This window comes from Momordica charantia, assembly GCF_013281855.1.
Source record: "Momordica charantia cultivar OHB3-1 chromosome 6 unlocalized genomic scaffold, Mcharantia_2.0 BLBB01000006.1, whole genome shotgun sequence".
NCBI classification, from domain to species: Eukaryota; Viridiplantae; Streptophyta; class Magnoliopsida; order Cucurbitales; family Cucurbitaceae; genus Momordica; species Momordica charantia.
Window position 1 is genome coordinate 2,660,775 of NW_028275164.1, and position 21,903 is coordinate 2,682,677.

General features: G+C 35.3%; 3 protein-coding genes across 6 annotated transcripts; all 3 read left to right on the top strand.

Annotated features, from left to right (window-relative positions):
• Positions 1-334: 334 nt before the first annotated feature.
• On the top strand, positions 335-7,445 carry LOC111007206 (Protein phosphatase 2C family protein). 4 transcript variants are annotated; one of them, XM_088125573.1, is made up of 12 exons: positions 753-892; positions 971-1,078; positions 1,463-1,571; positions 2,112-2,148; positions 2,298-2,342; positions 3,364-3,416; positions 3,891-4,052; positions 5,133-5,216; positions 5,581-5,670; positions 5,784-5,831; positions 6,287-6,422; positions 6,917-7,445. In XM_088125573.1, the coding sequence occupies exons 2-11, from the start codon at positions 1,011-1,013 to the stop codon at positions 6,413-6,415; spliced, it is 825 nt and encodes a 274-aa protein (XP_087981699.1). In that variant the 5' UTR covers positions 753-892; positions 971-1,010; the 3' UTR covers positions 6,416-6,422; positions 6,917-7,445. The 4 variants fall into 4 exon arrangements, with proteins under 4 accessions (XP_087981696.1, XP_087981698.1, XP_087981697.1 ...); XM_088125570.1 differs by lacking the exon at positions 971-1,078 and having other exon boundaries at positions 335-892; XM_088125572.1 differs by lacking the exons at positions 971-1,078; positions 6,287-6,422 and having other exon boundaries at positions 336-892; positions 6,733-7,445.
• Positions 7,446-8,867: 1,422 nt separating this feature from the next.
• Positions 8,868-11,308, top strand: UMAMIT4 (nodulin MtN21 /EamA-like transporter family protein). Its single transcript, XM_088125569.1, has 7 exons — positions 8,868-9,346; positions 9,449-9,511; positions 9,600-9,716; positions 9,828-10,074; positions 10,340-10,498; positions 10,647-10,798; positions 10,899-11,308. The coding sequence occupies exons 1-7, from the start codon at positions 9,153-9,155 to the stop codon at positions 11,056-11,058; spliced, it is 1,092 nt and encodes a 363-aa protein (XP_087981695.1). The 5' UTR covers positions 8,868-9,152; the 3' UTR covers positions 11,059-11,308.
• Positions 11,309-12,945: 1,637 nt separating this feature from the next.
• Positions 12,946-21,618, top strand: LOC111007088 (DEA(D/H)-box RNA helicase family protein). The gene is made up of 19 exons (XM_022279277.2): positions 12,946-13,534; positions 14,004-14,158; positions 14,264-14,351; positions 14,499-14,744; positions 15,641-15,736; positions 15,894-16,082; positions 16,182-16,341; positions 16,482-16,612; positions 17,110-17,283; positions 17,583-17,855; positions 17,969-18,163; positions 18,458-18,661; positions 18,815-18,884; positions 19,005-19,153; positions 19,305-19,613; positions 19,871-19,930; positions 20,042-20,194; positions 20,293-20,403; positions 20,550-21,618. Exons 1-19 carry the CDS (start codon positions 13,139-13,141, stop codon positions 21,033-21,035), a joined length of 3,645 nt encoding a protein of 1,214 aa, XP_022134969.1. The 5' UTR covers positions 12,946-13,138; the 3' UTR covers positions 21,036-21,618.
• Positions 21,619-21,903: the final 285 nt, after the last annotated feature.

A 21,903-nucleotide genomic window follows, 5' to 3' on the forward strand; every position in this document is an offset into this window, starting at 1 on the left:
ATGAAAAATATAAATCATTATTAAATATATTATCATTCGTAGATTTAAAGTCTAAAAATATTAAAAATAAAAAATGATCACGTTATCAAATCGCCATTAACAATCAAAGAAACTCTAATAAATTCTCAAAATTTAAGACTAAAAATATAAACATTAATTTTAAAACTTTATAAACCAAGCTATCATAAGAAAAATATAATTTTGTTAAAGATCCCCCTTGAAAAAACAGTGGACATAACAAATAATCAAGATTTATAATATAATTGCGCTGCCTTTTCAAAAAAGAATAATAATAATATAATTGCGCTGGATTCACAATTAGTTTTGAAATACATTGATATTGGTAAATTTTGCCCCAAAGAAGGGAGGAAAAAACGTCTGCTTTCACGAACAAATCCGGGCTCTCTTCGCGCCGGGAAGTCATTTTCGCTGTAACAAAGTTTCATTTAACAATGGCTATCTCGATAACTTTTTGCTTCCATTGACGGCCGCGATGCCCTGAGATTAGTTTGATAGGGTATTTTCTTCAGTACAGTGATTTCCTCCGTCTTCTGAAAGTTTTTCCGGAGCATAACACTATGACCGATATCGCAAAATCAACCTCGAAAGAGGAGATTGAGAAACTTGAAACCAAGCCCAAGCGCGAGGCAGATGTTGAAGATCCCGATGTTACTACGAAGAAGTTTAAAACGGAAGCTGCTGCTGATTCTGGAGACTGTACCGGCAGAAAGTTGGAAGCTGGTAACGGTGATGAAGAAGATAAGATCGTCAAGAGGGAAGTCGAGCTTGAAATTGAAGCGGATGCGGCGGAGGATAAAGGGTCCAGGCATACAATGGAGGATGCCTGGGTTTTGCTTTTGGATGCGAGCTTGGATTCTCCTGGGAAGTTGAGGTTCATAGTTGTTTTGAGTTCTTTATCACGATTATATTTCACTTGTGCTCTTGTTGAGTTTATATTATATGATTCAAGGGCATTATCTTGAATTGGCTATCTCCGAATATCTGGAAGCATGCGTTACATTTGCTCCATGTTGGCCTTTCTTTATCTGGGAACGTCTTCACCCGTATCATATTTCGGGTAATTTGTATTAAGACGATGTTGCTCCCTTAACTGGTTGAACTGTGAATGTTTATTGCTATGGCAGATTCAAAATGCACTCAATGAACTAACCAAGTAAATAGTAAAAGATCAAATGTAAATAGTTAGAAATGAGTTCAAACTATCGTACTCACCTACTTAGAATTTAAGATCCTAGGGCAATCAAATGTAGTAAAGTTAGGCGATTGTCCATGAGATTAGGCGGAGTGCACGCAAGTTATCTGGGACACTCAGGGAGGAGGAAGAAGAAGAAGAAGGAAAAAAAAAAAAAACTCTATGAACTTCATTGGTTTATTGAGCGTAATTGTTTTTCTGACTAATAGTGAAGAAAACTTTCAATTAGTTATTTGTTTTTGTGGTCAGATGTTCACATTTTGCTATCTACGACGGACATGGGGGCCGATTAGCTGCCGATTACGCTCAAAAGCATTTGCATACAAATGTTCTCTCGGCTGGGTTACCACGTGAGTTGGTGTGTTTTGCTTAGTCTGCTTTTCTGCATATTATTATACTATTACATCATCTAGAAACAAGGACCTCATACACTGAACCTGTTTTATATTTGTTTATGTCAAATGCAGGGGCACTGGCTAATCTCATATATCTAGAGTAGATAGTACAGAATATGATAAAAATATGAATTAATTTCTAGCAACTAGCGTGTTTACCAGTATGACCCAAATTTAGCTACAAAAATATTTTACTAGGATAAATAAGTAACAAAGTAGGCATTTCGACTCATACAATAATGTTTATGCTCATTGCTCATGACCTCTCTTTATCATTAATTTCCATTTTTGGGCAAGTTTTGATTAAATCTGGCTGCCTAGTCATGATGCCCTATGATTATATATCGCATTATCAATTTCCCTGTCAGTTTCTTTACCTGCATTCTAATCCTGCTATGTAAATGGCATGGAGATTCTTGCATCACCATTTCATATAATACAAATAGTTGCCCTGCACCTGATTATATTCTCGTTTTCTGACTTCCTGCCTTGTGTTGATCCAGTTGGATGTAAAAGCAACTAAAAAGGCTATACTTGATGGTATGAATAATTTTTATGTTCTCTTTCCATCAAAGACTTCTGAATATGGCATTTGTTGTCTCATTGCCTCTTGATGTATTTGATTGCTTCTTTCTTTCTTTCTTGCTTCTTCTTCTTCTTTCTTTCTTTTTTTCCCCATCATATTGCAGGTTTCCGGAAAACTGATGAGTCTCTTCTTCAAGAAAGCTCTGCAGGTAACAATATAAAGTAGACTTTTACGTTTAGGCTATTCTGGTTGGTCACTTTTAGCATTCAACGTATTTGAAGAATAAGATTGGCAATCTATAAATTTTTGAAATTGTGTTTATACTTTATACCGTAAAAGAAGCTTAGCTGTCATATATAGGTAGTGTGGTTCTTTGGTAAAGGGAAGTAAATGATTCACCATAATATAGCCTATTGGTCACAGTGATGTTCGAATTATTTACTTTTAGTAACTTTCTTTTTAAAATTAAAAAATAAGACCTCATTAATTAAAAGGGAAGGATAAGCCATCTCTGATAAGGCCAAAGGAGTTATAGAAAAACTCTCTGATTGACTTGAATAATGGAAGCGTTGTTGAAGAGGCCCACCTTGAAGCCAAATAGGCTCCATTCACAATCTCACGGAAGTTTTATGTTTCTTATATTAGAGAAAAAATATATGCAGTTGCTAAGTTATAAAAATAAAAAATAAAATTGCAGTCGCAGTCGCAGTCGCAGTTGATAAAAAGAATGTAGCTAATAGTTATAAAAAAGATACGTAGTTGATAGTTTTGTATTTCTTATATTAAAAAATATATATTTTAAGCAATTATTTTGAGAAATCAGAAACATGCAGTGGCATGACTATTATTTGAGAAGGTAATAAGTTATATGCTAGGATTCAAATTATGGTGTTCATCTACCTAAGATTTAGTACGTTATGAGTTACCTTGGTAACCAAATGTAGTAAGGTTAAACAATTGTTTTGTGAGAATAGTTACGGTATGTCAAGCTGGCCCAGACGCTCAATGATATAAATAATAATAATAAATAATAACAAGTTACATGCATATGCAATTCATGGGTTTAAAGGTGTTTTTTAGGCTGCTTAAAGTTGATATAATGTTATAAGCTGCATTTCCCAGAGATTGTTCCCTCCCCCTCTCAAAATAACTAACCGGGTGCTTGAAGACTTCTTAGGCTGTGGTTAAGGACCTCAATTCATATCTTGGCCTTTGACAATTTGTTTCAGGGGGATGGCAGGATGGCGCTACTGCTGTTTGCCTTTGGATATTAGGTCAAACGGTGAGTTTGTTAACTATTTTACCGGTGATCAGCTGCAAAATAAAATATTTTGAAATAAAATCCATGCCTTTGATCAGAAAGTTATTTTTAAGTTGAGAAGGGTAGATGCTGTTAAGTTTTATTATTTGTAAATATCAATGACATGCAATTGTTCAAAAAGTTAACTACATTGTTTTACGATGGGCACATGGAAAGCAATCTTGGATATAAACCTAGATACTTGTTTGTACTTTTGTCTTGCCTTTCTGGTTTGCTTCGACATTGCTTCCTTTCCAGGTGTATACTTTATGGAGCCCCTTCATTCTTTTATTCATCTTAATGGAACTGCCATACTCTAATGGGCATATATGTTGTCATGTCATCCTTTTGCCTTTTTAATTCAAATGCAGCTTGCCTAAGTTATTCTTCTTTCTGTATTGTATTAATTTCCTCCATCTTCAAAGATAGTGTTTTTCTGACCAAGGAATTTTATAGGTTTTTGTTGCTAATGTTGGTGATGCTAAAGCAGTTGTAGCACGATCTTTGACTGCTGACAAATCGTCAAATAATCCTAATGGTGGAAGCTCTTTAAGGGCTATCGTTTTGACAAGGGAACATAAGGCAATCTTCCCACAGGAGAGAGCTCGAATTCAAAAGGTAAGAACTATGGAGATGGATTATATGTGTTGTTGAAGTAAAGAACGAGAAGAAGAAAGGGGAAAAAAAAAAAAAAAAAAAAAAAAAAAAGAGGAACTGGGCTAGAAGGGTAATAGCAAGACATACTACAAGCAAAGAATTTATGCTTCAATATCTTACGCAACCTTTACGTGGTCAATGATTGATATCTTCTGAAGATTCTGAATAAGACTGCACTAATAGATAGTTGGAGCCTTGTATCTGATATCTTGTCATTTAAGAATTCCTTGTTAAAAAAAAGGCTCAGGATGTCTTTCAACTATTTAATTTATATGTATGCATATATATATTGAAGAGCATGACCAGTTTAGTTCCTCAAGGCAACGAATAAGAGAGGAACTGATTGGAGAAAGGATTATATGCTTGTTCTCTTACCTCCTGCTAGCTCTTTATATAAGTTGTCAAATTACTACTTGGCTGATAAGAACCGATAATCACAGACTTTCACATTTAAAAAATGACTGTTGAAGGAGCGAATCAATTTTCTCGCCTAAACTTTTTGTTAAATGCATAGTCGATCAAGATACCCTCAGCATTAAAAGGGAAAAGGAGTGTAGGCTTGAGTAAAGATAATTCCTTTATTATGCTTACTTAACTGCACTTTTGATGTACATGATATTAGACCTGCCAACTTCCAAGGGTTAACCTAACCAAATTGATGAATAGAGTTAAAAAATTAGCATCTGATGGACCAATGTTTTGGGTTCTCAAATACACATCTTTTAGGCTGCAAGGTCAGATGGACTGATGGGAGGGAGGGGCATTCAGATGTCAGGAATGGGATGCTCCAATGAAAGTTCGAAACAAATGCAGTAGTAAACTATTAAATTAGCGGTAATCTTATGTGATTGTCAAATATTCTCATGAAACAAACAACCTAAATAAGAACTATGAATGTTCAATGTTGTACAATTCTAGATATGTGCTGTCTGGTTGGTGCCTCACAGAATTGTTGCCTGTATTTACTCATTGTACTTGTACATCAAATTACACTAGTCATTGCAATCCTGATTATAGTTAAAGAAATATGAATTATTCCAGGCTGGTGGTGTTGTTGGTTCAAACGGTCGACTGCAGGGCCGGCTTGAAGTTTCTCGAGCACTTGGAGATCGCCAATTTAAAAAGGTTTTAGTGTGCTCATCCATACACCCGTGTTTTTTATCCATTAGTTCATGCTTTCATTCTTTATAGTTTAAAAATCTCGCGGAAAACATTAATTTGGATGAGAAACATCGCATCTTGAGAGAATTTATAGCAAACTGAAATCTTTTAATAAACAATCTTTTTTCTGTGATAGACGAAAATCTGAGGCTATCCATTTTACGTATGATGAAAAAAAACTACAACCAAATTGCTCTATTTTAAGTTGCCTTTATGCATAGGCATTAACCAAACTATAACATGGGCAACCGTTCTCTACAACTGAACATTCTACCTTTAGCATTATTTTTTGAACTGAAATCTGAGCAACAACACATGCCACTTGCAGTTGGGCGTTATTGCAATCCCAGACATTCATTCTTTCGAATTGACTGATAGGGAGCATTTTATCATTCTCGGATGTGATGGACTTTGGGGGGTTAGTTTGACTTTCACTACCGACATTTTTGTTCTATCATTCCTATTATTGTCCCTCATTTCTCTACCTCCTTTACTCTTTTCATTTTGACTTCTCTTTCGAAATTGTTTTAGGTTTTTGGACCAAGTGATGCTGTCGATTTTGTGCAGAAATTATTGAAGGTAGGGGCACATGTTTCATACTTTGCCAACAATCTATCTGAGGGATCCCTTTATTATCATGTGGAATTACTTCATTTATTTGTTTACCCTTGCTTTGGGGCACCACTTTTCACGTTAATCTCATCTTTAAGCAAGGTTTCCATTGTTCTTATGATTTTTGGTTGGCTATGTCAAACTATGTCCGTAACTGTGGCATTCTTGTTTTTCTTATCAAAAAATATTCTGGCATTCGTTTATGCCTTTAATGAATTCCGGGTCAAGTTGTTTCAATGACTACCTTTATTTGGATTCAAACCATCCTAAAGAGAAATCTCTGAAAATTTTCTCCAAACCCAGAACAATCTTCTTGGGAGGCATAGTTGAGAATGTAGCTTGAGTAATAGTAAACAATCTCTCCTTGGAGAGGCCAAAACTCCTTTACTTATATAATTTAGTTTTCAATTCGTTAACTATAGGGTTCCAAAAATCTAGAGAGCAAAATGACTTTCAAGGGGAAGACTGAGATAATTCATTTACCAAAGAGAAGGAGCACAAGAGAATGTCCCAAGGAACATCCACACTTGCAAAACTACTTTTGTAGTTGACCATGAGGTTTGACAATGCCAGAGATCTTATCTATCTTGCTTTTATCATCTGAAGCAAACAAAACTGTGTTGTTTGCAAGTGAAGCTTTTTTCATCCCACCCTAAAGCCTTCAATCAAATTGAACTCCATAGTTCATAGCCTATAGACCAACCGACTAAGAATATCCATCCTCCATGAGCAGAAAGGGAATTGGTAGTTTTTATTTTATTGTTGCACCGTACTAAGAAAGTTCACCCAAAAAAAAAAAAATCAATGAACAAGAACCAGTTCACTATGTTTAAACGTGAGCATGAAATAAATTTTTAACATTATGCAGCTGGAGCATTGTTCTTTGCTCCAATTCTTATTCAAGCCACCTGTTTATTAAATTCTCCATGAGAACCATGGTCTATGAAGTCAATGTTGTATCTATTCTGGCCTTTGCATGAGGGTGACTATGGTAAGTTGTTTTGTGTTCACTCATCTTGATCAAAGATTACAAAGATATCCTTGTTGCACAGGATGGCTTGCCCATAACATCAATAAGTCGACGTCTTGTGAGGGAAGCTATTCGTGAGCGGCGCTGCAAAGATAACTGTACTGCAATCATCATTGTCTTCAAGCCCAAATTATTAAGCAGGAAATAATCAGGAATGATGTGAGATTTGTGTTACTGATACTGTACAAGCAAGCTCCCAAGATGTTTTCTTTTTTGTACAAGTGGACTGCTTAGTTAGAGACGTCAAGGTTTTGGAACTGATGTGGAAGCAGTGGGGTACCCAGTGAACCATTTTGTGTGAAGCAATTTCAGTTTCAAGATTTTGTGAGATACCGATGTTATTACCTTCCAACAATATTACGCAAGTAGAGCTTTTTCTTAGTTGTTTGTATGCTGGTTGAATATGTGTAAACAACTACTATAGTGTTGATTTCATGCTTAGATATGTATTCTTGTTCATGACCAAACAATCAGGAGTGATGATTTCATGATTAGAACTCAATTATATTCATAACTAAAATCACTAAAAACTAGGGACTTGTTGATTGCAATATGATTTAACTTTTCTACAGATTTTTCCATGCTTCCTTTTTGCTGAGGCTGTGCCTAAAGTTCATGATTTGTGATATTCTTCTATCTGGCTTCTATGGGCCAGTTGAACTAATCAGGATTGAGATCGTCATGGAGAGTTTAAAGGGATTCTCTTTCTTTCTTTTATTTTTTTAGAATGCAAATGATTTCCGAGAAAATTTCTAGTACTCTTGTAATATCAATTTTCTCATTTTTGAATGATATTGAACTTACATTATTCTTAATTGATGCTGACGTGGTTGACTAGTATCCATACTATTGCAGTATTATAAATTTTTCAAAATACTTTCTGCATTGAATGTCGTGTTTATCTTTTTCATATTATATTGGACTGATTATAAGAAGCATTTTTCAACATGCTTTCTTTTTGGGGAAGAATCTCATGATTGGAGAGGTAAAAATTGATGGAGATTCGTCTGATTTGTATTGTAATACAGAGATCTATGTGTCCCTTACTTGTCATCACATAAATGTATTGTGTGTATTTCTCTATTGTATTTTTAATAAAAAAAAATTAAATAGATGGACCATTGAGAACAACTCTTATTAATTAAAGGGAATCAAATTAAAATGTCTTTCCCATTTTCCTATTCTTTTGTTGAAAAACAATAAGAACCAATTTTTTTTCCTTCTTTCTTTCCTCCTTCAATTTCCATTCATGAAAAAGCTATGTGAATCTAGTTCTTTTTCCGACGGATTGTTATGAGAATTAGGTTAATACATGATAAGTAAAACCACGTTGTTTTCTTTTTCAGAATTTAAGTTCGAATCTACTCTTTCTTATTTGCATTATAACATTCTTAAAATTTGGGATCGACGAGTGTACAACTTTCCTTTTTAAATTGTCACTCACAATTTCTTCACAAAATATTGTGCGAAGAAAATAGCAACACATAATTTGTTCCAACAAAAAATAAATTAAACAAAACAAGAAGGAAAGAAATTGTCTGATCAATAATCTCAAGCACATGCCATCATTGGTTCTTCCCCTCATTTGATTCGTTCCAAAACATTAACAATAAACCAATGGACCTAATTTTTTTCATTTTTAATAAGTATATGATACACCAACACCACAATCAATATAGTTATCCTAGTTGCATAATTCAACTGTTATGCATAACAATTATTGATATTACATCATGTTTTCTTTTACAAATAAAATAATATTCCTGTCTAGTACAACACTTGGATTGATAAGCAGCCATGATTAAGCTCATTATCATAATTCAAACTCATTAGGAGACAAGGGTCATATTAAATTAATCATATAGGAAGATAAAATAGGAAGTGGGATCTTGCTGCCCAGCCAAAATAAAACTGAGATCATCCTCTCATTCATTATCTGGCTAACATGCTTAATGCCAATTCTGTCCCCCCAACAAAATCCAATCCAAAAGTCAACACTCAGAACTTTTTTTTTTTTTTCTGGGGATGTTTCAATTGCAGTTAGAAACTAGACTCAATGAAAAAGATCAATTTTTTATGCCTCTGGATATTGCCAATAATGAAAAGGTTCATGATTATGACAGGCCTTGAATTATTATGCCTTGTGGTAGTTGCCTAGCCTTCAAGTATCAAATAGTGTATGTATATATACATGGGGTACTTTTGGTTTAGTTTATTATTGTGGTGTTAAGGCAAAAGAGAGTGAAAAACAAACAAATATGGGAAAGGGAAAACTTGTCTCTGAGAAAATTAAGCTCCTTCTTGCCTTGGTTGCTCTGCAATTCTGCTATGCAGGATTTCACATTGTGTCTAGAGTTGCCTTAAACATTGGCGTTAGTAAAGTCGTCTACCCGGTTTATCGAAACGCGATTGCTTTAGCTCTGTTGAGTCCTTTTGCTTATTTTCTGGAGAAGTAAGCTTCAAAAGTGGTTGCATACAAGTTTATTTGATGATTTGTGATAATTCATTCTTTCATCTGTTGAATATGGTTATTGGTTTTTGTTTCTTTTTTCAGGAATGAAAGGCCTCCTCTTACTTTTTCTTTGTTGCTTCAGTTCTTCCTTCTAGCTTTATTGGGGTAAGAGATCAAATAGAGCTTCCCAATCTTTTGATTTCCCATTATTCTTTATGATCTTGTAAAATGTATGGAACTCGTCTGGTTTTAGGATCACTGCCAATCAAGGATTTTATCTCTTGGGGCTGAATTATGCATCTCCAACTTTTGCTTCTGCAATGCAAAACTCAGTTCCTGCTATTACTTTTATCATGGCTTCTGTTCTGAGGTACACTATACTTGTAGGCTCTAATGGCATTTGGTTTTCTTCAAGTGGAATGTTCTGTTTCTTTCAGCGAACCGACGTTCTTTTCGTTCTGAATTTCCCTGCATGTTTCAGGCTCGAGAAAGTGAACTTCAGAAGGAGAGATGGTCTGGCAAAGCTTCTGGGAACCATTGGAAGTGTTGGAGGTGCAACTGTGATCACTCTCTATAGAGGACCTCCTCTTCTCCACAACAACTACCAAACTCAAGGAAGTAGTATTTTGGAGATGGATGACCCTACAGCAAAAATGCAGAATTGGAGATGGGGTTGTATATACCTGCTAGGCCACTGCCTTTCTTGGGCTGGTTGGATGGTTTTTCAGGTCATTTTCATTTCCAAAACCATCTCTATATTGCATTTTTATGGCCAAAGAAAGAAAGATCACTGATTTATAACCGAAAGATAACATCTTCATTGGTTTAAGACCTTTCAGGTAGAGTTTAAAGGTACGTGGGTCTAGGTTGAAAATTGATTATATCTTATCACAGTTTCGAGAATAATGTGTCTGTTCGTTGCACGAGCATTACTTTTCACGTCTTCGTGACATGTTTATACTTAAAAAGAAAACACTTTTTTTTTTTTTGCAGGCTTCTGTGTTGAAAAAATATCCAGCAAAACTAACACTAACTTCATACACATGCTTCTTTGGACTGATCCAATTCCTAGTCATAGCTGGCTTTGTGGAAACAGACTACCAGTACTGGAAAATCCAATCTGCAGAAGAACTCTTCACCATTTTATATGCTGTAATTCCCTCTCCAAATTCTGAAATCTCCCATACATTTCAATTATAAGAGTGTGTTTGGGATTCCTTTGAAAAAAGTGCTTATCAAAATACTTTCTCTATAAGCACTTTATGATGAATTAAAGTTTGTTGCTTTAAAATTTTTTCAGGGTGTTGTAGCCTCTGGAATTGTGATCTCTCTCCAAACATGGTGCATCCACAAAAGTGATCCTGTCTTTGTTGCTGTCTTCCAGCCTCTGCAAACATTCCTAGTTGTCATCATGGCATTTCTCATCCTCGGCGACCAGTTGTTCTCCGGCGGGTAAAATCGACTCTCCGAAAACAAAACCGAAAAACAAAATATATAGCTCATAAACAGACATGAATGGAGACTAATCCTTTTTCTCATGATTCAAATGCAGGCTTATTGGTGCTGTTCTTATAACACTTGGGCTGTACTCAGTTTTGTGGGGGAAAAGTGAAGAAAAGGCATTGGAAGAACAGGACAAATCTTTGAAACAGCCCCTTTTGGAAGCCCAAAATGGGGACAAAGAAGACAATGTTGTTTCAGACATACCATGAACAACTGTAATATTTTCATGATCTTCATCTATATATACTTACTTTAGCAGAAGAGTTGTGAAGAAGAAAAGCCATTGGCTGATCCTACAAGATGAAGGATGCTGTCTTGTTAGAGATAAAAAAGAAAGAAAAAACAATGGCATAAATTTCAACTTTTTTGTAACCCCAAATGTTTCTGCTCCAAACAAGAAATATGGGAGTTGTTGTTTGGGACAATCTTAAAACATACTAAATTGTCTAGTTTCTTGCATTGTTTTGTCTGTCTCTGGTTCCTTTTGTTTGGGAGAACAGAAAAAACAATCAGGTTGAACAAACCGAATCGTTTGTTAACGAATTTATTTCATTAGAATTCTGTTTTTCCCTATAAGATTTTTTTTTTTTGTTTATTTTAAATCTTATACTTTTCAAATATTCTTTTTCCTATCCGCACTTTCCGACCTATTTTCGATTATTTTGTTTTGTTTTCTGTAATTTTAAAAAGTTATTGTTTTGGTCCCTTATTTAATTTTTTATCCCATTCCTTTCGTCCATCATTTTAACATAAAATATGCTCAATATAATGTTTTGTAATGTAACACTTATATATTAAAGAGTTCTAAATGTGTATATAATTAATCTTAAATTAAGAAAAGTTATTGCTAAATAGCATGGCTAACTCCTATAAAAAAAGAAAAAAGAAAAAGAAAAAAAACCTACCAAGTTAATTATTTAAAGAAATTAACAAAAATTTACCATGTTAATTAATTTTTTTAGTACCCATGTTAATTAATAATTAAATTAAGATTCATATGCTGTTGTCATAATGAAAATTAATCAGTGCAGTTACACTTCCATATTTCAAATATATATATATATATTTATTTATTTATTTACTTATTTATTACGTAAAGACTATAATCAATTATTTGAAATATTATACTAAAAAAATTATTTTAAATATCGAGCCAAAGCAAACATAACTCAACGATAATTGTCATGTATCTCCAACTAAAAGATTGTGGTTCGATTCCCCACCCTCGTATGTTATATTAAAAAAAATTAATAATAATAGTTGAATATATACAAACTTTTGAAGCTAATAAGGTGTTGTTTTAACATTGTTATTACTATTTAATTATTTAATAAATATTAGACTAAATATATTTTGGCCCATAATGTTTGAAAACTTCAATTTAATATCCCGTGGTAAATAAATGTTAAAACGAGTTTCTAAAACCATAAATAAATATTAGTCCTAACACAATAAGACCTAAATATAAAGAATGAGCAGTGTAACTAAGAGATGAAAGTTTCTGACCTCTAAATAGTGCGACCAAAATTCGTTATTTTACCACCGGCAATTCAATAATATTATTACTTAAATTTTGATTTATCCTCCAACTTTCCAAGCAATTTATAGAAATTTCGAATTTTTTATTCTTGACGATATTAGTTATATCACTAAATTTTAATGATAACTAATGATGAGATATTAAATTGAAAAAAAGCTAAAATATAAGACTTAAGCTGAAATTTTTTGAACTCTATTGTTGCTAAAACATATATATATATTTTTGAGACTTATGCAACAATAACATATTTAATTTAAATAATGAATTTTTTAACACATAATTAAATATATATGGTAAAAGCGACACCCATTTTTTTTAGTACATGTGAAAGTGGGGATCGAACCCACAATCTTTTAATTGAAGACATATATCCATAACTATTGAACTAAGCTCGCTTTGATCTATATTATAATTATAAATGTAATTCATAAATTACAAAACAATTCCAACTAACTATTTAAAGTATTTTGTATGCTCCTTCAAAAAATTAAAAATAAATTGGTGGCTGATTCTTAGAAATTAGAATTATCTTTGGGGGGAGACAACTTCATAAGATAAAATTTTACCTAAAAATCCAATCTTTTGGTTGAGCGTTGAAACGAACTGAATAAGTTCCGCTGCGAGAGCGTGGCGCAGCAATCTCATCCGGCTGCCGGCGCCTCTCCTCCAACTTCCCAAAACCCCCAATTTTAGAAAATGTTACCCGACTTCTGCAACTAGAACAACACCCAACAGAACCCTCACTTCCCATGCCAGCAATGCCTTACTCAATCTTCTTCCGCGGCTATTTCAGGGCCCCCGTCTCCATTTCCCTCAGACCCACTTCGCCATTCCCATTCTACACACCCTCCTCAGTTTTCAGACCTTGGGTTCGTCGCCTTTTTTTCTCGAGGAAACTCTCCATGGGCCTTCTGAACTTGCACCACCATCCGGGTCCCGTCTCCGGTGTCAGATGTATGAGCCAATCCAAGTGGGTTGAAGTTGCGTCGAGGGAGAAGCAGCACGACGTGAGGGGTTCGAGGCAGAGGAATGTCGCGCTCCCCTTTTGGCAGCATCAGCCCACCTCCAATTATGGCCGGTTTGCGTACGAGGATGTGTCCAGTGATGATTCCGACATCGAATTTGGGTCTCCCCCTGGCCAAATGGTATGCTTATCTTCTGCGTCTTTTGAATTTCACTTTTAACGATTCTTGCTTCTGGAAGTGAGATAGAATTGTATTTAGCTCCTAGAAAAGGATTGGAGTTGCATTTACTTACCGTCTATGATAATCGAATTGTGATTGGTTAATGGAAGCAAGAGAGTAGTGCCAAAGGATAAGAACTACAATTAATGATTACCTTACGAGTGATTTTTGGAATTGAGAAGTATGTTTCCGTAGAGGGAGCTCAAACAGTGTATTTTTTTGTGCACAGTGTATGACATTTGAACGAGTGTGTAAGTAGCTAGCACAAAAATCTAGAGATTGGATTTTGGAATTCCCAGTATCTTTCGAGCTTCGATTCCTGAAAAGTGAAATAGCTACTTCTGGCAGTCTCTGTTATATTTCTCATTTTGTCATCTCGTGTCCTTTTGGTTTTGGTTCATTTTTATTTTTTTTGTCTCACGAATTCCAGAGTGCATCAACCCTTGAAAACATAGATGAGTGGAGATGGAAGTTAACTATGCTTCTACGCAATAATGATGATCAAGAAGTGGTGTCAAGGGAGAAAAAGGATAGACGTGATTTTGAGCAGCTTTCAGCATTGGCAACCAGAATGGGTTTACATAGGTATTTCAAGTTTATTTTTTTCTTTTTCTTTTGAGTACTTTTTTGAATTACTTATTTCTGCACCAATATGGCGCTTATTATTGTTGTATTCGATTACTTTGGCAGCCGTCAATATGCAAGAGTGGTCGTATTTAGTAAAGAACCTCTGCCAAATTACAGGCCGGATCTAGATGATAAGCGACCACAGAGAGAGGTACCCTTTCTTTTTCATTCCCAAATTTTCTAGAGTTCTTCTTTTTACTTCATTCACTATTTAGCACTCAATTAGTTGGTTTACGAGGCAACAAGTATTTCTTCTTCTTCTTCCATCTTGAGTCATTCATGTTCCTTGTCATTACAGGTGGTCTTACCTTTTGGGGTCCAAAGGGAAGTTGAAACCCATCTAAGATTGTACCAATCGCACAACTCTACAACAAGAGGACGTTTTTCAAATAGTTCCTTGTCAACATCTGGCATTTCAGGAAATGTTGCTAACAATAATGGTCTGTTTGAGCACCAGGAGCCTTTGACAACACAAAGTGTTGTAATGGAGAAAATTATTCGCCGCAAAAGTTTGCAACTGAGGAATCAACAACAGGATTGGCAGGTTCTTTTTTTTTCCTTTAATTTTATCATTGAGTTGTGAAGCCTCACTCGATTCATTTGAATTATGAACTGTAAATTTGCCCGCCTGAAAATACTCCCTTTCTAATGCCTCAAGTTTGTGATGGATGATGGTAATTGATATCTGAGGTTGGCTTTTTTAGATGATAAGTACAACTACGTCATAGATTTCTATGTCTCTCTCTGCTTACTAAGTCATTCTAGTTGATTAGGTGGTAATTTCTTAAGTGGTATTATTTTTTTGAAAGTTAAAAATTAGTTAAGAGGAAAGGCAACCTCTTAATTACAATTTCAGATAAGTTGCACATTTAAAACAAGTGAGGTAGTTGTAAGGTCTAACGCTACTTGAATCGGTCCTAATAAACTAAGGTAGGCGGAAGGTTTTCTTGTATTAAAACTGTTCAATATTAATGGTAATGTCATGGATGCCAAGTTTGTCATTAGTCAAAGTTGAAACCAATGTTATTTCACATAAGCTTGTCCAAGCTGAACTTCATACAAGCGTTATTTTTGTGAGTAAAAAACAATACACTTGGTATGAATTGGGAGGTATTTATAACTCCCCATAAGTGGTTCTGCATTCGATATATTTATTTTATGCCTTTTCTGTTTATTTGTTTATTATTTTCACTCCTAATGGAGTTTGTATCATTGAACATTATTGTTCCTTTTCATTAATCAATGAAAAGTTTGTATCTTGTTCAACAAAAAAAAGGCATATATGAGATATACAATCACTCATGATTCATAATTTTCTGCCGGTGGTTGTATTTTTATGGATTATCCCCTCTCTAATTTGTTGCTTTCTTGTTTGCATCGTCATTTCCTCTCTTCAATTTATTGAAGTACTTACATGTTTGACATGTGATAATTCTCTAGGAATCTCTTGAGGGCCAAAAGATGATGGAATTTCGCAAAAGTCTCCCTGCATTCAAAGAGAGGGAAACATTGTTAAAGGCCATTTCAGAAAATCAGGTACTTGATTATGTTTAATGATTAGCATAGTTTATGCTGAAATTAAAATTTAACACAAGTTAGTACTGTTTTTTTGGATAGCTGATAGTACTGCTTTGTTCATTACATGTAAACAAATTATTGTGAATATGAACTAACTAAAAGAATTGATATGCAGGTGATTGTTGTCTCAGGCGAAACTGGTTGTGGTAAAACCACACAGCTTCCGCAGTATATATTAGAATCTGAGATCGAAGCTGCTCGTGGAGCTTCTTGTAGCATTATCTGTACGCAGCCTAGACGTATTTCTGCTATGGCTGTTTCTGAAAGAGTTGCTGCAGAACGTGGAGAGAAACTGGGAGAATCTGTAAGTTGCAGATTTGATGTTTTGATTATTTTTATTTTCTGGGTAACCTTTTGACTTACTGATTACACGAGTTCTATTTTTTGTTTCTTCTCTGGGAAGGTTGGTTATAAAGTTCGGCTGGAGGGCATTAAGGGGAGGGACACTCGTCTTCTCTTCTGCACCACTGGTGTACTATTGAGAAGATTGCTTGTTGACAGAAATTTGAAAGGTGTTACTCATGTTATTGTTGATGAGATTCATGAACGAGGAATGAATGAAGGTAACATTAAAATATAATGAGATTGTATCTATGGATTAATTTTTGAAGATTTTAATGAAGGTGACACTAAAATATAAAGATGTTGTAGCCATTGATTAATTTGGAATATTTAGATTGACCAGTTTATATCTTTCTACCAGATTTCCTCGTGATTGTCCTGAAAGATCTTCTTCCTCGACGGCCAGATTTGAGGTTGATTTTAATGAGTGCTACTCTAAATGCAGAACTTTTTTCCTCTTATTTTGGTGGTGCCCCAACAATGCATATTCCTGTGAGTTTATCTAAATTACAAGCTTTAGTGGATAAAAATGAATTTCCATATCTTCTTCTTCTTCTTATTTTTTTCCTTTTCTTATTTTTTTCTGTTTTTATTTGTTCTTTCTGATGTAATATATATATATATATATATATATAAAAGATGGGAAAATGGTAGTTCTCTTTTGTTGCACAATTGTTTCAGTGCTCTGTTATTTGTTATACTCTTAAGCTTGAGTCTCAATGCCTGTCTTATCTCAGTTTCCTTGCACATATTTTAATGGGGGGGCACAGTATTGTGACTCTTGTTACCTTAAGGCTCCTGTTATATATCTATTAAAGAAAGATTGCAAATGCTATGTTACATTCTCCTGGTTCTTTATTTCATGGGGTTCTTGCACAATGGATTGGGACTCTTCTTGTGAACGTGGCTATTGGTTGGATGAGTTCAATGAGTCCATTAAACACAGTGCTCCCAGGAATGAACTTTCTTCTAACCCATTCTACTTTCAGGGTTTTACATATCCAGTTCGTGCACACTTTCTGGAAAATATTCTAGAAATGACTGGCTATCGGTTGACTCAATATAATCAAATTGATGACTATGGTCAAGAAAAGGCATGGAAAATGCAGAAGCAAGCACAAGCTCTAAGGAAAAGGAAGACTCAGATTGCTTCATCTGTTGAGGTATACAGATATTCTCCCTCTCATATATTGGTGCAAATTGATTTTAATGGTAGCGCAGCTAGTAAGAAGATTTTAGGGATCGATCTAGCTTCTTCTAGAAGAAGATGCCAGTTGTTGGAATCTGCTACCAGGTAGTGGGATATCGTCTGAGATTGTAATTCTATTTATACTTGGTAATGAGTTAAATATAAAAACTAGAACCAGGATGTCGTAGTTGATGGAAATTACTGCAGCAGATAATTCATTCTTATTTTCTCTATTTTTCTCTGCCTGGGCTAAATCTCCTGGCTTTGACGTAGGATGCATTTGAGGCTGCTAACTTTTCGGCATACAGTCCTAGGACCCAGGACTCTCTGTCCTGTTGGAACCCTGACTCAATTGGTTTCAACCTCATTGAGCATGTCCTCTCTTACATTGTCAAGAGGGAGAGGCCAGGTGCTATTTTAGTTTTTATGACCGGTTGGGATGATATTAACTCTTTAAAGGACCAGCTCCAGTCTCATCCTATATTAGGGGATCCTAGCAGAGTCTTGCTTCTTGCATGTCATGGTTCGATGGCTAGCTCTGAGCAGGTAACTGTATTACTTGCACGTGTGATTGCCAATATGATATATTGCTTGGCATATTTGAATTTGAAAGCTGCCTTTCATCTGACAATTACCATTTTATATCTCAATTGAAACAGAAATTGATATTTGATAAACCCGAAGATGGAGTTAGGAAAATAGTCCTAGCTACAAACATGGCTGAGACCAGTATCACCATCAATGACGTTGTTTTTGTTGTTGACTGTGGAAAAGCAAAAGAGACATCCTATGATGCACTAAATAATACCCCTTGCTTGCTTCCATCCTGGATCTCTAAGGCTGCCGCACGACAAGTAAGAATAATCCGATAATACTTGATTTGTACGTTGATTCAGCCATCCGAAAATTATATCCTAGTTTAACTTTATATATTTTGTTTTCTGTATTATAAAATTTTGAATTAAAAGGTGCATGTCTACGAACTGCAACACAACATTTTTTAAAAAAGAAAATAAAAAGGAATTCAGTCAGTTCATAGAAAAGGATTCCTATTGTATTGAATATAGTGTTACTCTTTTAATTTGTGGATGTTTAAATAACGTTTTCATTAATACTAACTTTGTTGACCCCCCACCCCCATCAACCAGAGAAGAGGTAGGGCTGGTCGTGTTCAACCTGGCGAGTGTTACCATCTATATCCTAGATGTGTGCATGATGCTTTTGCTGATTATCAAATGCCAGAACTTTTAAGGACCCCATTGCAGTCTTTGTGTTTGCAAATCAAGAGTCTGCAACTTGGCAGTATATCAGAGTTCTTATCAAATGCATTGCAGCCGCCAGAACCTTTATCGGTAATTCCAACTTTAATTTTTCAGTATTACAGTTGTGATCTTCCATGGAAGATAAATTTGATGAGCCTTTTCTACAAAACTTTTTAGCATTTATGCTTCCATTGACTATTGTTTATATTCCACCATGCCTATGTGTTATTTTTCTTCTTGAAGGTTCAAAACGCCATAGAGTATTTGAAGACAATTGGAGCTTTAGATGAGAAAGAAAACCTGACAGTTCTTGGTGCAAATTCTGTCCTCCCTTCCCTTAACTTGTTGAAAAATATTTCTGAATTTTAGTACTGTTATTTGTTTTACTTCAACAAAGGGCAGTAGCATTGAACTCTGGTTTGTCATCCTGCAGGGAAACACTTGTCAGTTCTTCCAGTTGAGCCTAAACTGGGAAAAATGCTTATATTAGGAGCTATTTTCAACTGTCTCGATCCGATTATGACTATTGTTGCTGGTCTTAGTGTCAGAGATCCTTTCCTAATGCCAGCTGATAAGAAGGATGTAAGTTTGCCATCATGTCATAGTAAATCATTTATTATTTACTTGATGAGAGGCTGTTTTTCAGGAGTGGCTGCTATAAACTTAATTTGTTACAACCATCTGTTAAAGCATAAATAAAATGGTTTTAATTTGGGTCCTTCTCCTGATTCAGTTAGCCGAATCAGCAAAAGCACAGTTTGCTGCCCGTGACTGTAGTGATCATCTTGCCTTAGTTCGAGCTTATGAGGGCTGGAGAGATGCTGAAAGACAGCAATCCGGTTATGAGTACTGTTGGAGAAACTTCCTCTCCATGCAAACTCTCAGAGCCATCGACTCTCTGAGGAAACAGTTCTATTTTTTGCTGAAGGACACTGGTATAGTTGATCTTGATGCAGAAAAGCTCAACATCTCGAACCACGATGAACATTTAACCCGTGCAGTCATCTGTGCTGGTCTGTTTCCTGGAATTTGCTCTGTGGTGGTAAGCTATTTTTGATACTTCATTCATTATGTCTTTTTCATTTCTTCTCCTTTCTTTGGGATTTCATTTATTTGAAATTGCGATAGCTTGGGCTTTGCTGGTATTGTTTTTTATGATCCAATTTGAAGTTCCACTGAGCAAATAAATCACTGCATCAACTCTCGAAAGAACTTGATTTATGGTTTAATTAGACTGATTACTCATAAAGCTTTTATAATAAAAGTTAGGTAGGCACTGACTAGAATCGATTTGAACAGAACAAAGAGAAATCAGTAGCTTTGAAAACAATGGAAGATGGTCAGGTTATGCTTTATTCGGTAAGTTTTTCTCATTTACTGGCTACTTGGTTTACTTCCAATTATTGAATGGAGGTCTTCGAGCATTAAGAGAAACGACTCACTTAAATTATCTTTTGACTAACTGAACAGAACTCAGTTAATGCTGGCTATCCAAAAATTCCCTACCCGTGGCTGGTGTTTAATGAAAAGGTGAAAGTCAATTCAGTCTTCCTTCGGGACTCGAGCGGTGTTTCCGACTCTATCCTTCTTTTATTTGGAGGAAATGTTTCAAGAGGAGGACTTGTACGGGTTTCTTTTTTCAACTTTGCTTCAGCATATTACTCTCACAATTTGTTTTCAAAATTAGATCCTGTGCTTAACCAATAATTTGAATTTTATAGGATGGTCACCTTAAAATGCTGGATGGTTATTTGGAGTTTTTCATGACACCAGCATTGGCCGAGACTTATTTGAGCCTTAAAAGGGAGATTGAAGAACTTGTTCATCAAAAAGTAAGTTGTATATATATTTGTTTTAGAACCTCATATTTTGTTCCAAATTTCCCCTTTACTCACCACATTTCTTAATCCCAAATTTTACGTATTCTTGTGATGGATATTGTTGTCCCCCCTTCTCAATTTGTGCACTCTTTTGGCAGCTTTTGAATCCGAAGTTAGATATGCAGCCACACAATGAACTATTATCAGCGATAAGGTTGTTGGTGTCAGAGGACCGCTGCGAGGGTAGGTTTGTGTTTGGTCGCCATGTGCCTGTACCATCAAAGAAGGTGACGAGCGACAGCCTACCTCAACAGAGAAACGGTGATGGAGGTGGGGGTGATAACTCTAAGAGTCAGCTTCAGACCCTACTTCTGAGAGCTGGGCATGAAGCACCAACTTACAAAACTAAACAACTGAAAGCTAACCAGTTCCGCTCCACTGTTATTTTCAACGGGTTGGACTTTGTGGGCCAACCCTGTGGCAGCAAGAAACTTGCAGAAAAGGATGCAGCCTCTGAGGCTCTGCTATGGCTAAAGGGCGAGACGCATTCATCTTCCCGAGCTATTGACCACGCTTCCATACTTCTAAAAAAAAGCAAAAAGAATAATGATAGAACATCATTTCGGAGCGCCAAATGGAGTTAGATCGACAGATAGATGAGTAGAAAAAGACCACAATCGTGGATTCGTTATCGGCTTTGAATGACTGTGCAACTCACTGACGTTTGAAGTTTTGATTTTCAAGACTGAGGGAGATCAATTTTCTGGCCATGGCTAGGCAACAGTCAATCAAGTTCAATCGCGAGTACAAGATCTCGGCTCAGAGATGACCTTGAATCATACATTTTTGCAAGGGCGCACCGAGCACTATTCTTCTCGAACGAAAACTCAAGGTTTAACGCAAAAGGAAGCAAGTTACTGTAGGCACAATGTTAATAATCCTCCTCCATAGATTTAAGGAATAGGCTATAGAAATTCACCAGACGAGAAACCGGGCTACATGGTTGATTGATTGCTGCTTGAGAAGCTGTTGTACTGGGATTTTTGTTACCCTTCCTGTACAGGCCAACGGAACCAAAATATGCCCTCAAAAGCTACAGCAGAATTGGAAGTCTGCTTGTATACCTTGCTTGTTCACCATATTTTACTGTTCTAACATATTCTCACAAATATTACTAATGTTAAATATAGATTGTATTCCATAATAAATTTAGGATGTCTGTTAATATCTTACTTTTTCTAAAAAGTATAATGACTAAGTTTGATTAAAATATTAAAATAAACAAAACACAATAAAAGAAATAAAAGATTAAGCGAGAAAAAAATGGCACAAGATTTCTTTAAATAATTGATTGTGTTAATGTAATGTTTTAAAATTTAATTTAATGGATTGTGATGTAATGATTTATTACAACCATTCACGTCTTCAATATTGGAAAAAATTTTAATGCCTATTTCCTTCAGTTTTTACAATTTTCTTCGCCAATGTCTTTGGACTTGGTGTCAGATTTCC

Coding starts and splice junctions, on each gene's coding strand:
- LOC111007206 (XM_088125570.1), top strand. CDS start 579: ATGACCGATATCGCAAAATCAACCTCGAAAGAGGAGATTGAGAAACTT. Junction 3,417..3,890: donor TTTGGATATTAGGTCAAACG/GTGAGTTTGTTA, acceptor GGAATTTTATAG/GTTTTTGTTGCTAATGTTGG. Junction 5,217..5,580: donor GAGATCGCCAATTTAAAAAG/GTTTTAGTGTGC, acceptor TGCCACTTGCAG/TTGGGCGTTATTGCAATCCC.
- UMAMIT4 (XM_088125569.1), top strand. CDS start 9,153: ATGGGAAAGGGAAAACTTGTCTCTGAGAAAATTAAGCTCCTTCTTGCC. Junction 9,717..9,827: donor ATCATGGCTTCTGTTCTGAG/GTACACTATACT, acceptor TGCATGTTTCAG/GCTCGAGAAAGTGAACTTCA. Junction 10,799..10,898: donor GACCAGTTGTTCTCCGGCGG/GTAAAATCGACT, acceptor ATTCAAATGCAG/GCTTATTGGTGCTGTTCTTA.
- LOC111007088 (XM_022279277.2), top strand. CDS start 13,139: ATGCCAGCAATGCCTTACTCAATCTTCTTCCGCGGCTATTTCAGGGCC. Junction 14,745..15,640: donor ATCAACAACAGGATTGGCAG/GTTCTTTTTTTT, acceptor ATAATTCTCTAG/GAATCTCTTGAGGGCCAAAA. Junction 16,613..17,109: donor CCCCAACAATGCATATTCCT/GTGAGTTTATCT, acceptor TTCTACTTTCAG/GGTTTTACATATCCAGTTCG.